This window comes from Rhododendron vialii, chromosome 10a (genome assembly GCF_030253575.1).
Source record: "Rhododendron vialii isolate Sample 1 chromosome 10a, ASM3025357v1".
Lineage (NCBI taxonomy): Eukaryota > Viridiplantae > Streptophyta > Magnoliopsida > Ericales > Ericaceae > Rhododendron > Rhododendron vialii.
The window spans coordinates 34,286,036-34,301,149 of record NC_080566.1 but is presented as its reverse complement, the minus strand read 5'-3'; the positions used below and the strand labels follow the sequence as shown (position 1 = coordinate 34,301,149).

Here is a 15,114-nt window from a genome sequence, read left to right as displayed (position 1 = left end):
AGGCCTTTTCTGAAGCAAAGTTTGGGTATTTCGTAAATCCCCTTAGCGATATTCAAATGGACTGATTTTTTACAGAAATCTTAAATAAGACGTTTTAAACAAAATGAGCGACTTCAATCATTTTTGTGAAATCCGGATAGGTTCAAATCCCATTTATGCGTGCTGTCTGTTCTTTGAAATTTGTACTGGTTGACTTTCCGATAAAATTTTGCTTCAAGGCGTCTCTGTTGAACAAGTACAATCACTCACAAGGGACAAGTATTGGGTAGGCAAGGCATTGCTGGCAGGAGTTGAAAGGTGTTTGGATTTTTTTTGTCAGACCAGTATATAATTTAGATTATTACAGGGGTCAACTTTCTGTTTACAGGAGTGACACCTTAGACCTCATGCCTCAAAAGAACGCTACACAATGGGCCAACTCCCAAGGTTTAAGGCCTTTGGATTTTTTATTTTGATCAGCAAGGCCTTTGGATATATGGTTGGTCTAAAAGTATTACTATTTCAACTTTAAGTTTTAAATTTGTCACAAGATATATTTCATACTCCCCTCCTCTCCGTCTCAATTTAATAGTTTCTCATTCTATACTAATCAGATAAAAACTACTAGTTATATCTTTAAATTGATAATGAATTTTATATTCAATATGAATCTTATTTGATAGATCTCAATTAGTCCTATAATACAATATTTTTAAAATCACATAAGACATTATAAATTATAAGATATATAATCAATTAAAAATGGTATAAATTTTTAAAAAGGACTATTAAATTGTGACGGAAGAAGTAGTGCATGAGTGATGCTAAGTTTAGATTATGCTCCAATTGACTGCTCTGAATAAATACGGATAATGTTCGACACGATTAGCTCATAGATCAAACGAAGTGTTGTCAAACTTTTTTCTGACTTCAAAATTCTTATCGATTGAGTTCTACCAAAATGGATGATTCAAATTACTACTCCCTCCGTCTCAATTTAATTGTCCCTCATCTTATTTTAACAGGTTAAAAAACTTGTTATATATTTAAATCCGTGATGAATTTTATATCAAATATGGATCTTGTTTGATAGATCTCGATTAGTTCTATAATATGATATTTTTGAATCACTTAAAACATTATAAATTTCAAGATATAATCAATTTAAAAGTGACACAAACTCCAAAAGGACAATTAAATTGGAATGGAGGGAGTATTTTTTATTGACCCAAAAAATTAAAAACTAGAGAGAACAGACCGAGAAGATTTTCAGTGCCGAGCGAGTACAATGTGGTGCCCGCTCTGCCCATCCAGGTCGTCTATTTTGATTTTGAACGGCTCAGATTTGGAGAGAGAAAAAGGAAAGAGAGTGTTGAGGTGAGAGGATAGAGAGTGTTTCAATCTGAACCGTCCAATGCACTTTTGGACGGCTCGGATGTGATGCTCGGACACCACGTCAACCGACGTGATACCCACCCAGCCCCCAAAAATTTCTCGGACCGAAGTGAAATGAAACTGGATGAGAACCCAGTCCACCAAACACAGCCTAAACTTCAAGAACTCTCTCTCTGCCTTAAGCAGACAAAACCCTTCTCTCTCTCTCTCTCTCTCTCTCTCTCTCCAGTGCAAATTTTTTTGTTTTTTTTGAACGGGTGCAAAATTTCAATCATCAAATTTTTTTCTTGAAACATCCCTTTCTTTTTCCCTGTAACCACAGCTCGAAAATTCCAAAGAGTTGATCAATTTCCGAACTTTTTTCCCACCGTGAGATCAGGGTTTCGTTCCGAGGTAGGTTTTCATTTTTGTAGTCCCAAAGAAACCCCTTTATTGTAAGGGGTTACTTTCTTCTACCACAATCAAGTTATTTTTGTGTTCCAATTTATTTGTTTGAAGAAAAGTCGTTTCTTTTGCTGATTTTCTTATGATCAAGAGTGTTGGTTTCGATTTAGAGGTTTTGTTAATGGATAGACTCTAGGTACTTACAATCACTCGCGAGGAACAAGTATTGGGTGGGCAAGGCATTACTTGCGGGAGTTGAACATGAGGCGTTTGGTTAGTTGTTAGTATAAGTTAGATTACTACAAGGGCCAACTTGCTGTCCATAGGAATCGAACCCTAGACCTCATGCCTGAAAGGAGTGCTACACAACCATTGGGCCGACCCCCAAGGTTTCAGGCCTTTGGATATATGGTTGGTCTAAAATTATTACTATTTCACCTTTAAGTTTTTGTACATTACGAATGATTTCCTTGACAAGGCACATGGGTGATGCTAAGTTTAGATTATAATTGGCTGCTCTGAATAACTACAGATAATGCTGGACAAAATATATATGAGAGTGCGGCTTCATTAATTTCCATTCAGAAAGTCATTAGTCTAACCACTTGTGGTGATTATGAACATCTCATTCACTTGGCTTTACTCGGGTTGCTTGAGTCAGGTCGTACATGCAGCTAGTTGTGGTGATGATGTTTGTTCACATGGCATTTACATATGTTCTTTTCAGCCTTCTTCATGTTGCTTCCAGGCCTTCATCTCCACCAAGGCACTTTATAATATATTGCTCCTGCTTTCATCTACGTTGGTTGGATTATGTGTATGGGGGTGGCTGCCCCTTGTAGGACAGCCATTTCCTTTTGGAATTCCATTAGAAAAGAGAAAAAAGAAAGAAGGATGGGTTTCCCTTCCTGGCTCGATTACTGGGACACCAGCAGTAATTATTAAAACAAAACCTTGAGAAGCAGGATGTTGAGGTCTGAAATTTGAGTTGAAATATTTGTTTTGGCTCTTCTTAGTCGTCATTCAAACAAAGACAAATGACCACTCATACATACGTAAATCAGTTATTTTTGCATCTACATAATGCAGTCTTAGGCTTTCCAGGAGTACCTCACTACCTCAGAACCAAAATAAGGAGAAATTCATGATTATTGGTTTTGAACTACCAGTAAGTTAAGCATGCTAGTAGTACCACAAAATGATTATAAAATTGACTAGTATCACAGAACATGCAAAACATTGATAACTTGTGAAATATATTGCAAGGGAAAAAGTCTCAAACAATTCCGAAGAAATGGTAAGATATGGGTAAAGGCTTCAGAGTTTCCATGGATCTTCCTATTACCGGGAAACTTACATAAGTTAGAATGGGAAGAGGAAAAGGAAATCCTACGGGTTGGATTGCTCGTGTGTCCACGGGACAAATTCTATTTGAAATGGATTGTGTGAGTTTGTCAAATGCTCGACAAGCTGTAAGAGGGTTAAGAATCTACACTTGATAAAAACTTGGTAAACTGCCCATTTCATATAATGAAATGTGTGCAAGTAATAAAAATAAACCTGCTAAGCATAAAGGTAATGACAACAAGAGGTTAGGAACTTGGGAGAAGGTAGAAATTTTGAGGAAACAACCCGAATGAAGGAGTATGTTTTGTGGAAGTAAGCTGTGTGTTGTTTTTGCTTAATGGAGCCATGGAGGTAGTTGGGAGGAGTACAACAATAGATAATAAGTTTGACATTTGGCAATTTTGCGAAAAGTGGCTGCTCGAGTTAAAACCCGCATTTTCACAATTCAGAGCCAGAGATTTTACCATTGCACCAATGATGCAGCACAGCCTCCTTTTACGAAACTATTTGCAAGAAGATATCACGAACTTGCTTATGTTAATGATTCTCTCTTTGAAACATTAACATAATTGGGTATGAACTAGAGGTACTCCCTCTTCGAACACACGACAATGAGAAAACTCTCAATTTTTCTTTAATTCAATAACAACTCCCTTAGCCCGAAGGCTTACAACTTATTATATAGGAAAAAACTCTAACCCTAATTGATTTGTCCGAAAAGGAAGCAGAATCAATTAGTTAACAAAAATTACCAACAACAAAAAATTCTACTTTGACTAGGAAATCAAATACTAGAAAGAAATATAAGGTTACCAAAACAAGAGGCAACTAAAACGGAATTTTCTAACAAAATATTAAACTCAAAATAATGCGTAATTAATTTATATTCTTCATATTTCTGTTCTGCATCAACCAAGCTAGGACCCTATCAGCAAAAAGTTATGATGTTTGCAAATGTACATTATGTGTAGTCACTATAAATCAGTTTCATTTTTTTTTTGTAGTTGTTTATAGAAAGAAAGGTTGATTTTATACGCCCTGAATAATACTGTGCGCAGAGTATAAAAATATTGTTGTAGGTAATTGTGTGCCATATGTTTGACTGCAACTTAATTTTATTTGCTTTCAATTACCTGGTGTTTGCACATTCCAGCGGGAATAAGTTGCTTATCTTTGTTAGTGGGGCCACTCTTATGCTAGCTGCTAAATCGTTTCTTGTTAAATGTCGCTTTAAACACATATGCTGAGAAGAAACAAGTGTTGCAGATAGGTGTTCAATGTTATATTTGATTGGCATTTATTACCTTTTTGTGTTGATGCCTTTTTGCTCTGCTATGGCTGATTTCTGTGATGTGAGGTCATCAGGTTTATCTGATCTGCATATTGCTGGCTATACAAGGGTCTAATGGTACTGCAACCATTATCATCTTGTGCTACAAGTGACATTTGATTAGTTTCTCTAGTGATGTCTGTTACTATTTCTTTGCAAATGTCCCATGATTTGGGAATATGCAAGAACCATGGATGCAATAAACAGTTCTTGGTATGTATTTTTTTTCCATCCATTATTACAAACCCCCCCCCCCCCCCCCCCCCCCTCTTTTTATCTTCTCCGAGTTCTTTTATTCATACTGTTCATGTGAATACTTTTTCCTTTACAGAATCTAATGCAAAGAGGGAAGTTGCATCTAGTAAAAACCAGTCTTTCATCACTTGCTTTGGTACGGTTTCTTTCCCGCTGGAAATTCGGGAATCTGTACTCATTAATTGACGTGACGATAGTTATCTTCTCCTGCAATTTAAACCATGAGATTAGTTCTTGGCCCAGATTTATGATTTCACCAAATTTCTTGTTTCATGGTTGTGTGAACTTCATTTCATGATTAGGATTTTCTTGCAATTTGTTTCTGCTTGCTGTAACGCAAAATGATCCGAAATACTGGATGGAACCTTTGCCGTAGATGTGATGGCTCTTTATGTCATACTAAACCTTCTAATTCTCATTTGGTTTTTTAAAGTTCATATACACTATGTTTAATTTCAAGTCTCATTAGAGACAGTGCTACCTTCTACAAACCTAAGAAGTATCGCTGGTTTGTGTATTGCCAGAGGATGAATGCATTGCATAAGTTTTACTAGCTGATTTTCAAGTAGCTTGTCAGTCAAGTTCGGTTGTTTGAAAGATATTCCATAGCCAGTCATTGGAGTAGAAGCTAGCTGGACATTGTTTTCTTACTTTCCTGTGTGGCATGAACTCATTCTTGCCTGTACACGACGAAAAAAGAAACAAATATTGTAGCAGAATCAGTATAGTCACTCTCTATTCTCATGAAAACTTTCGAGCTGTTAGTTACTTCACATCATAGATGTTCCAAGGTTGTCTGCGGGAATTGTTCCAGTAAGTGCATTACTAATACTTTCTTTTGTTTAGACCAATAACCTTGACATTCACTTGTTCGTTTGTTTTTTCAGCCATGGGACCCTTGGAGTATTCGTCATCGGGAAAGTCTATACAGGCAGAAATGCTCTAGCTCATGTAAACATAGCATGTTTAGGTGTCATTCTTTTTTGAATCCAGGCAATGGCAATGGAATTTCTTGCATGAAGAATGCCGCTGTTGAATTCACAAGGTCTACTTCTGATTAAGCCACAATCGTTAATTTGCATGCACACAATCCTCCTCGAGGAATTCATATGTTTTTTCTTTTCTCTACTACTGATGAAGCCACAAACGTGAATTTGTGTGCTAATTCCTCCTGAAGAAATTCAGAGTTCTTATTTCTATTCTCTGGAAAGATGAAGATCATCTGGGGTCGTATATTTTTTAGTTTTTCTTTCCCGAGAAGTCTGTTGCTATGTTTTGGCTGAACCCATGTGTAAAGGTCTGTAATGACTCTCAATGTTGCTCCTCCTTGTCTAACAAAGGCCCTGAATGTCATGACTCGGCTTCAAATGAGACGGCCTTTTTGTTGATTCCCTCTGTATAGAATGTTAATAGAAAAAGAGACGTGTTAAGCTTTACTACTTTAATCATCCTGGCACTCTGTGGTCCCACTCAATTAAGAGAACGAAAAGGTGGAATATACAAGTATATGTGTAAGACTGTAAGTAGATTCCGTATTTATCTCACATCATGACATAATCAAGCAGTCGGGACAGTTCTAAAGCTAAGCACACTGCTTCTGCCCCTCGAACAGGGGAATGGTTTCTCTCTGCCTTCCAGCAGTAATGAATTCTCTGCAATTTAACTTTGCAAGTGATTCAGGGTGCAGTGAAGCCAAATTCAACCAAGTACTCCTCCCTTGAGGGGCCCATTTGTTTGTTTGTGGTCAAGATTAATTTTACGTCGGGTATGAAAAACAATGGGCTAGATAATACCTTGAGGGATGTGGTAGTATTAGTCTGACTACTAATAATCTGATGGGATTATATTCTTTCACTACTATTCGAGTCAAACAATGGGCTCTTAAAGTAAGTGTACCGCAAGAATAATATTGTCTAAGTAGTTGGGAAACCGTACCAAGAGCATCACAAGAACATTGCTATTGGAAGTTTCTAGCAACAATATGGTTCTTGCCTCCTTGGGACGTTCCACTACCTTGAAAAAATCTCATCAAGAATTTGCTGACATTGACTATACATACGGCGAAGCTATTCAGAGATTCATGTTTTGGTGTCACAACTGGGATGGACCCTGGGTTCGTCTTATATCTGGTCTTGTAGCATTGTCAGTTCCAAACCACCCCATTCCCAATGAAGTGCTGTTGTCTACCATCACTGCCAGTGAAAGATTTAATCTGCATTTGTTTAATTATTTATATGACCTAATGATTCTGGGGGCAGGTAAGTGTCATAGCTTTTAACACTTGCTTTCCTTTTCTCTGTATATATTGTTCCAGAACCTTCATTCGAAAGGAATTTAATATCATGCAGGTCATGTACTACGTTTCAAGGCAGTCCTATTGTACTTAAGTTGGTTTCAGCAGTTGGTATTATTGCTTTCGCTGTATGGGGTCTTGGCCCGCTCATCCGTCAAAGCAGACATGTATGATATGCCTTACTGATACATTGATTTCTCTCTATTTCTGCCTCCTTTCTTGTAATTGCGTTCCAATCTTGTTGTGTTGATCTTTGTAACTTCAAATCTCCTATTATTTTGCAGAAGAATGATAGTAGTTCGAAGAAGAGTGATATTGGCACATATTATGTTACGACCTCTTATCTTTTACCTTTGTTGCTGTGGACCGGAGTGACACTCATCTGCAGGTGTGATAAACATGACAGTATTGTATCGCAGTAACAGTTTCTCTTTTGCTACAAAAAAAGAATGTTTTCTAATTACTCTACGATTGTAGTGATGATAGTCAATTTTCTTGCAGAGAGCTGGATCCGGTGGTCCTACCTTCAGAAGGTAGCCAAATTGTTAAGCAACGGATCTTGAATTTTATAAGATCACTGTCAACTGTGCTGGCTCTTGCTTACTATTTATCGAGGTAAGTTGTATCTTTTCACACCAGGATGGAAAAGTGCAGAGTTCAAGTTTAGCTGGGGAATGGGTCATAGATGCATGCACCCCATACAAATTATTGATTAGTTCATGTTTTAATGAAAATGCAGGAATATAAAAAGGTGGTGTGTATCTGACATAATATGAGTTCAGATAAAAGGCATGATTAAGGGGTGACCAATGGTTCAGTGTTGAAACTCAGCCTACTAACCTTCAGGTTGTAGGTTTGGTCCAAGTATAAAAACTTTGTGGATTTAATGCCATCTACCTTTCCAGAAACCTAGGTTCTATCTGGACATACTTTTTTTTTTTTATTTATAAAAAGCACGATTCACTCATCGCTGGAGTATGAATCATGATAATGGTGACTGAAAACCGAGGGCATCTAATGAGCTTCTCAGCGACCTTGCCTTTGAAATTTTAAATTTTTTAGTAAGCCCTGAAATCAGAAGATCAAGGTAAAGTTTCTGGGTTATATATGTTAAGTTACCAACTCTCCCAAAAGCTTAAGCTGTTAGGAGATGAGCCCAACAATGTATATCAAGCTATCTAACACCCTCCCTCACGTGCAACCCCATCTTGCACGTGGAGATGCGAATTTTCATAGACAAAACGAAGTAGAATACGAAGGGGAGAAGCATAATACAACCGGGGAACAAATGCAGACGGAGAGACTTGGACCCAAGACCTCTTGCAACCTGAGCTCTGATACCATGTTAAGTTACCAACTCTCCCAAAAGCTTAAGTTGTTAGGAGATGGGTCCAACAATGTATATCAAGCTATCTTACAATATATACTCTCCTCAATTGAAAAGATTGCCGAACTAGTGGACTGGAAAATATTTTACTGATATTCCATAAACTTCTGTTTGCTAGCTGGCACAAACTTTGGGTTTCACAGTTGCACCTTGGAAAGGCGAAGTTGGTCTTTTATAGCTCTAATCTACAAGCATATGTTGTCTGCTGGAAAATAAACCAAAGCAACTAATCTTCCTTCAAAACTCAAGTGCTCTGAGTCATGTAAAATCATGTGTTACAACAAAACAAATACTATATCGCGAATACAACGTAGATTTCAAGGCGTACAAAGCATCTTGCATGTTCTTCATCATTGATAAAGGTCTTGCCACTTGGAGCATCATTCCATGATTTGTCTCCTTTGGAGTGCATGTTATTTTTTGTTTGGAAAATGCTAAACTCCGCCCTTAGGGCGGAGGATAATAAGTAAAAGGTGCATTGATATCCGAGAAAAGTGTATTGATAGTTGTGAAAATGTATTAATATCCGTGATATGTGTATTGATATCCAAGCTTTTTTGGAATTATTGGGATAATATCCTCCGCCTAGTGGGCAGAGGTTAGCAAGACCGTTTTTGTTTTCCCACTCTCGGCAGAAGTAGTTCTTTGATAAGATTTTCCTGTTTCATTTCTTTTGAATATGATTTGAAGTCGATCATTGGCGTGCTTCATATAAAACTGGTTTTGAAGTTATGATGCTTGTTGTTGCTTCCATGTTAACTGAACATCCATGTCAATGCAGTGCAATCCAGCAAGCACAGAAGTTTTTCATGGGGACGAACGACTCCACTGATCCAAGACCTGTATCTAGCACTGGTTTTACAGTATGCAACTCGATGTTCTTCTCTATTTATGTGTATTAGTGTAGTGTTCTTAGGGGCAGTTCCAAAAGAAAAAGTTGGTCTCGACATCATGTAGATAGTACATCACAACAGGTTAGGCTACTGTGCAATATGATTCTTCTACGCTTCCTGAAAAACCAATGGCCTCTTTGGATTAGTGTTGGAGCCATTTGAATTCCGAACACCTTGAGTGGTTGTTAGGCTACCTAGCATGAGCCAGGAAGTTTGACCGCATCGTTCTTTTTTCCTCCCTAGACAAGAAAGTTTAACCTATGTCAGTCTTGTTTGTTGGTTTTTTCTTCTTTCTTATAATTTTTTTTGCTTCATAGGCTCACTAGATAGGTGTGGTGAGCAATAGGAATTGAACAGTTCTAATCATTTTACTAGCCTTGAAGATGCTTCTAGATACCATTTCCATTCCATTTAATAAAAGCTTCTTGTTCTTCACAGATGGGCTTTCAATTTATTTCCAAAGCTGTATACCCTGCAGTATTGATTGCTGCTGTTGCATTGTTCCTGGAGTTGCTAGGTATCTCTACGCAGAAATTGCTCACTGCTGGAGGTCTTGGGACTGTATTGCTTACGTTTGCTGGTCGTGAGGTGTAATTGAGGTTTTTTCTTTTTGAAGTTTTAGACATGTAGCTTTGTTTATGCAAAACCATGTTTTTGGTCCTCTCAATGCATGCGCTTTAAGCTGTTGATTGTTTTATCAGAAGATCCCTGTTTCTGTTATTTATACTTCTCCAGCCTCTCACTTTCTGAACTTCATCTTGTATCAGATATTCAGAAACTTTCTCTCAAGTGCAATTATTCATGCAACCCGACCTTTTGCCGTGAATGATTGGATTCAAACAAAGATTGAAGGCTATGATGTTTCTGGTCATGTTGAGGTATGTATTCAAGTATTGATCAATGGAATATAGGAAAAGGGGAGACAGAAAGCTAATATACATGTGCTTGCTCATATTTTGAGGCTTTTATTTGTCTAGGATCTATGATAGAGGAAATTCGCTTAATCAGTTCAACATTTATTTCGTTCTTATTCACTTCTTTTTCTTGGCTTTTGAATCAGTTCACTTCGTTGTTATTCATTTTGCATGTAGCGTGTGGGCTGGTGGACACCAACAATTATACGAGGTGAAAATCGTGAAGCAGTTCACATTCCAAATCATCAATTCACTGTTAATGTTGTGAGCAATCTGAGTCAGAAAACTCATTGGCGTATTAAAACCCATCTGGAGATTAGTTACTTGGATTTTGATAAGATTAGCGTAAGTAGCAATGAATCATGATTTTGAGTAAATTATGTTTTCATTCCTACAGCCAGAGAACTTCTATAAGGGTATTTCACAATTCACGTGACTAATGGTGTGGCGTCCTTTGTGCAGAATATTGTTGCAGATATGCGCAAATTGTTGGCGAAGAATCCTCACTTAGAACACAAGAAGTTGCATAGAAGAGTGTTTATGGTAGAGATAAATCCGAAAAATCCGGGTCTTGTGGTTAGTCTTAACTCCACAACATTCATTTTCTTGTGAGCTGATGGACTAATGATTTTGTTATTTTAGCACATTATTTTCTTCAAATTGGCATTATCATTGATAATTTTGGAGGTTAGGTTTGCCGTAAGTTCTCATAGGCCTGTATTTTAGCTGTGCATAGCATTTGAAGTCATGCTGCACCCTCTAAAGTGTGTAATTAAAAGTATTGCTTTTATTTTTTTTAAAAAGGTTTTACTTTGTTTCTGCGTCGAACTTGAATCTTTTCTTTCCAGCCCGATTTGTCCTTGATGATTGTGCAAATGAGAAACATGGCTCTTTTCTAGAGTGAGTTCTTTACTTTGTTTCTGCGTCGAAAACTTGACTTTGTTTTCATGGAAGGCATGCTTGTGAATCAGTGACTTCCTTGATAAGAGGTAGAAAAAGTGAGAGGTGCTAACAAGTTAGCATCAAGGTTGGCTTTTGGCCCTCATCTTGTTATACTTACTAACGGATGTGCCTCTTTGATATGTATCGTAGATCTTAGTTGCAGGGAGCTCCTAAAGTGATACCGCTCCCACCTTGGGAGCCCGCTTTTGCGCTCCCAACTAAGGAGCATGACAAGAGCCCGCTCCCATTGAGATGGGAGCTCGCTCCTTACAAAGATGGGAGCTTTCGTATGATCTTTGTATAGAAAAACATGGATTTATCACTTGGCTTTCTTAATTGGTCTTTGATGAACTCATATATCTAGCCGAAGTCATAATATCTTGAAAAGAAAATCATACTATATTGTAACACTAGCCCATTTCTTACACTTACGGAGGACTTGGCCCATATTTTTACTTCCTAAAATGATTGTACTTTTAAAGTGATTACTCTATGCTAAATTATTTTCATGATAAATGTACATTCTCCTCTCACGCTCCCAACCTTAGAAGCTTCTGTATTCCCTCACTCCCGCCCCCACTTCCGCTCCCGCTTTGTGCAACTAAGTCGTAGATGCTTCTTAAGTGTAGCAAAACTTGTAGATAAATTATTATAATTGTTAAGGCCGTTTGAATTTCATGAATTCTAATGTTCAAAACTTGTAACTTGTTTTTGAGCAAAACTTTCTGAGGGCAAAACTACGTTAAGACTTTCTGTCCTGTATGTTGAACGTGGAAAACAATTGTAGATGTATTTTGTTATATAAGCGTAAGTAAATAGTTGGCACCTTATATACACAGCATTATTCATTTATATCTTGTCATGTATCCTACCGTCTCATGTCCTGTTTATTTGGAATTGTCGTGACGACATCCCTCCATATTGTACCTTATGTCTGTTGACCATTTTATCCTTCTTAGGCCATGATAATTTAATGATTGATTTTTGTCATTAAAAAAGAATGTATAAATGGGATGGTTGCGCACTTGCGCTAGTTTTACTGGTTTCCGAGAGACATCCACATGGCTATAGATTCTGCAAAACTTGATATTTGTCTTATTATCTTTCAGATCTTAGTATCCTGCTTTGTGAAGACCTCGCATGTAGAGGAATACAAGTGTGTCAGGGTAAGAGACCTATTCTTTTTCTCCTGCTGCTCCATTCTAGTAGGAGGAAAACATTACTGATGGCGTATCTTCCTGTTGGGTTAGTGGACTATTCAATTGCAACCCTGGAAACTAACTTTGTTAGTAACTACCAAAATTTTCTGATATCAAAATTATTCATCAAGGGAAGGGGTTTCTTTGAGGTTGGCTTCTTAGAGCATCTCCATCCCAATTCCAAAAGTCCAGAAGGAGAGTAAATCTCTTCCAACCATACTCTATTTGGGGTTTCCAAAATGGAGATCCAATTTTTATTCTCTATGTACGGAGATTCTCCCAACAAAGGGAGAACCATCTTAAATTCGATCTAAACAATATTGGTACGACTGAACATACATTTTAATGGAGACGGATAATAGATATAGGTAGTAGATATTTAATAGTTTGAAATTTTGTAGAAGTTGAGTTTTGAAGATAGATTAATGAATTTGTGAAAAGTAGAGATAAAAATGGAGTATAGTGATTGGAATGTATATATTATATAGAATAGTGAAATGCTCTAAAAGCACCTTTTTTTAAAATAAAATATATTATTTCCAAATCTCCCAAATGGAGTATTGGGTTCAAGTTGCTCTTATGAGTTTTTGAGCATCTTTACTTTTACGATACCGTTCATGTTTGGTTCCACCGAAGTGGCTTGTTCATTTGGGATATGGGTTGGAATGGTCAAGTTTTAGAGTTCTTTTTGTTGCTTTAGTCGTTGGCCAAAAAGAGAAGTAATCTTCTTCCAATTGATAAATGAGTATTGTCTCCTTTATGATTCTTTTTGTCCTGGGATAAAACAGGAAGCTATACTGCTGGATCTAATCAGAATCATCACCCACCACAGAGCTCGACTTGCCACCCCCATCCGCACAGTTCAATACAGCAACTCCGATTTTGATGAAATACCGTTTTCAGACTCGCCCTTCAATCATGTCGGAGTGGCATCTAACCGTCCTTTGCTACTTACTGAATCCTCTTACAAAATCAACAGTGATGACAGAACAAAAACCCAAACCCGGTCAACTCGCACAGGTGGAGAGCAAGACGGCACAGCTACAGCGCAGCCCCCACTCAATGGAAAGATAAATGCTAAAGTACCACCTCATTCTAAAGCCAAAGAGACATCGATTTCAGAACCCAACGTGAAGCACAGACCCACACCTGATTCAAAAGTAGGCGTGAAGGCCGGAGAAATACAAAATCTTGACACCAAAGAAGAAAATACTGATCGTAAGGTAGGGGAGAAAGCGAAGGCAAAATCAAAACTAGAAAGTGATGTTCCGTCGATTCAACAATCGAAACAACAAACTGAAAGACCGCCACAGCCGCCAGTATCAAGGCCGCCTTTGGAAGAGAATATGGTTCTTGGTGTTGCTTTGGGGGGATCAAAGAGGACTCTACCTATTGGGGAAGGGATGGCACCTGCTCCGGTTCAATCAGAGGTGAAGGAAATGGCGAAATCCCGAACTGGGAATGGGTCTTCAGCTGCTGAAAAGGATAAAAAGGATTCTCAACTTCCAAATGTACGTAGCACTACTTCATCCGGTGATCAAGGGAAACCGCAAAATTAATCCAAGGCCATGCTCTGAAATCTTCTCACTGAGCTACAATGAATGTCAGCATAGTCTGTATATCCTTTTGATTTGTCCATTGCTACTAAAGTAGGAAATATGTAGTTATATTGGCTGTGCTCTTTGGAGATTTGGTTCACTGGGAAATCCTAACATGAAAACTTTCCCCGTTGGGGTTTTTGGTTTGTCAACTCGTGAATCAAATCGGTAATCGAAATGGTCTTATTCTGGATCGGGAATCAACTTGAGCCAACTTGAACTGCTCTTACTTGGTTATGATTTTTAAAATGCATGGGAAAGACGAAAGTATTTTTGTATGTGGGGGAGAAAAGTACGTAGTCAACTATATCTAGTAGGTAAAATGTTCTATTGCAACTTCCAAGAGATTTGGATTTGTGAATCCTATTTTGGCGTTGTATCATTGGACAATATAAAATGGCATCCCAACTATTGTCCAATGATACAGTGCCATCTAAACATATTGTGCAAAGTGTTGTATTAGTAGCACCCTTGCACTTTTTTGTTTTGGGATTCAATTGCACTTGTGGACCGCAGTGCTTGACCACATTTGCTCATTTCCCACATGATGCTTTTTCCCATGGAGACTCTCTTTCTTCGGCGAGTGGATTCTCTTCGGTCCATGTTTTGGACCGGAAGAGACAGTCGAAATCTAAGCTTTCCAATAATGCAATTAGTGAGATGTTTGTCCATTGTAATATAAAGAATCCAGGAAAGTGTGTCCATTATAATAATGTGTGGAGTGGAGAATTCTATCATTATACATGTTTTTACTTCCTGGTAAGGAATCCCATCATTATGTTTGTACGGGAATCCCATGCTTACATGTTTCGAGGCCTCTCATTGCCGACTATCCTCTCGGAAAACCAAGCACTATCAAAAGTGAAAATTTCAGCCTTCTTCATTGCCAGTATCAATTTTATTGAACCAGTCTGAGTTACAATGTGGGAGGGTTGTTCCTTTTAAAGAGAAAAATGTGAGCCTCGAAACATGTAAGTATGGGATTCCCTTACAATATGGAATTCCCTATTGGAAAGTAAAAGCATATAATGATGGAATTCCCTACTCCACTATATTACGTTATTTTACAATGGATACACTTTCTTAGATTCTTTATATTACAATAGACAAATATCTCACCACTTCGTACAGAAGATAAATGACTGAAAGTAAAGCAATAATTATTGCTACCACTTTAACTTTATTTCACTTCACACTT

The 15,114-nt window shown here is 37.7% G+C and overlaps 1 protein-coding gene across 1 annotated transcript; it reads left to right on the top strand.

Moving 5' to 3' along the window:
* Positions 1-4,446: 4,446 nt before the first annotated feature.
* Positions 4,447-14,116, top strand: LOC131302404 (mechanosensitive ion channel protein 2, chloroplastic-like). The gene is made up of 13 exons (XM_058329008.1): positions 4,447-4,648; positions 4,767-4,826; positions 5,578-5,735; positions 7,039-7,150; positions 7,268-7,371; positions 7,485-7,598; positions 9,152-9,233; positions 9,702-9,851; positions 10,031-10,141; positions 10,355-10,522; positions 10,640-10,753; positions 12,229-12,285; positions 13,107-14,116. The coding sequence occupies exons 1-13, from the start codon at positions 4,571-4,573 to the stop codon at positions 13,875-13,877; spliced, it is 2,079 nt and encodes a 692-aa protein (XP_058184991.1). The 5' UTR covers positions 4,447-4,570; the 3' UTR covers positions 13,878-14,116.
* The last annotated feature ends 998 nt before the right edge of the window (positions 14,117-15,114 follow it).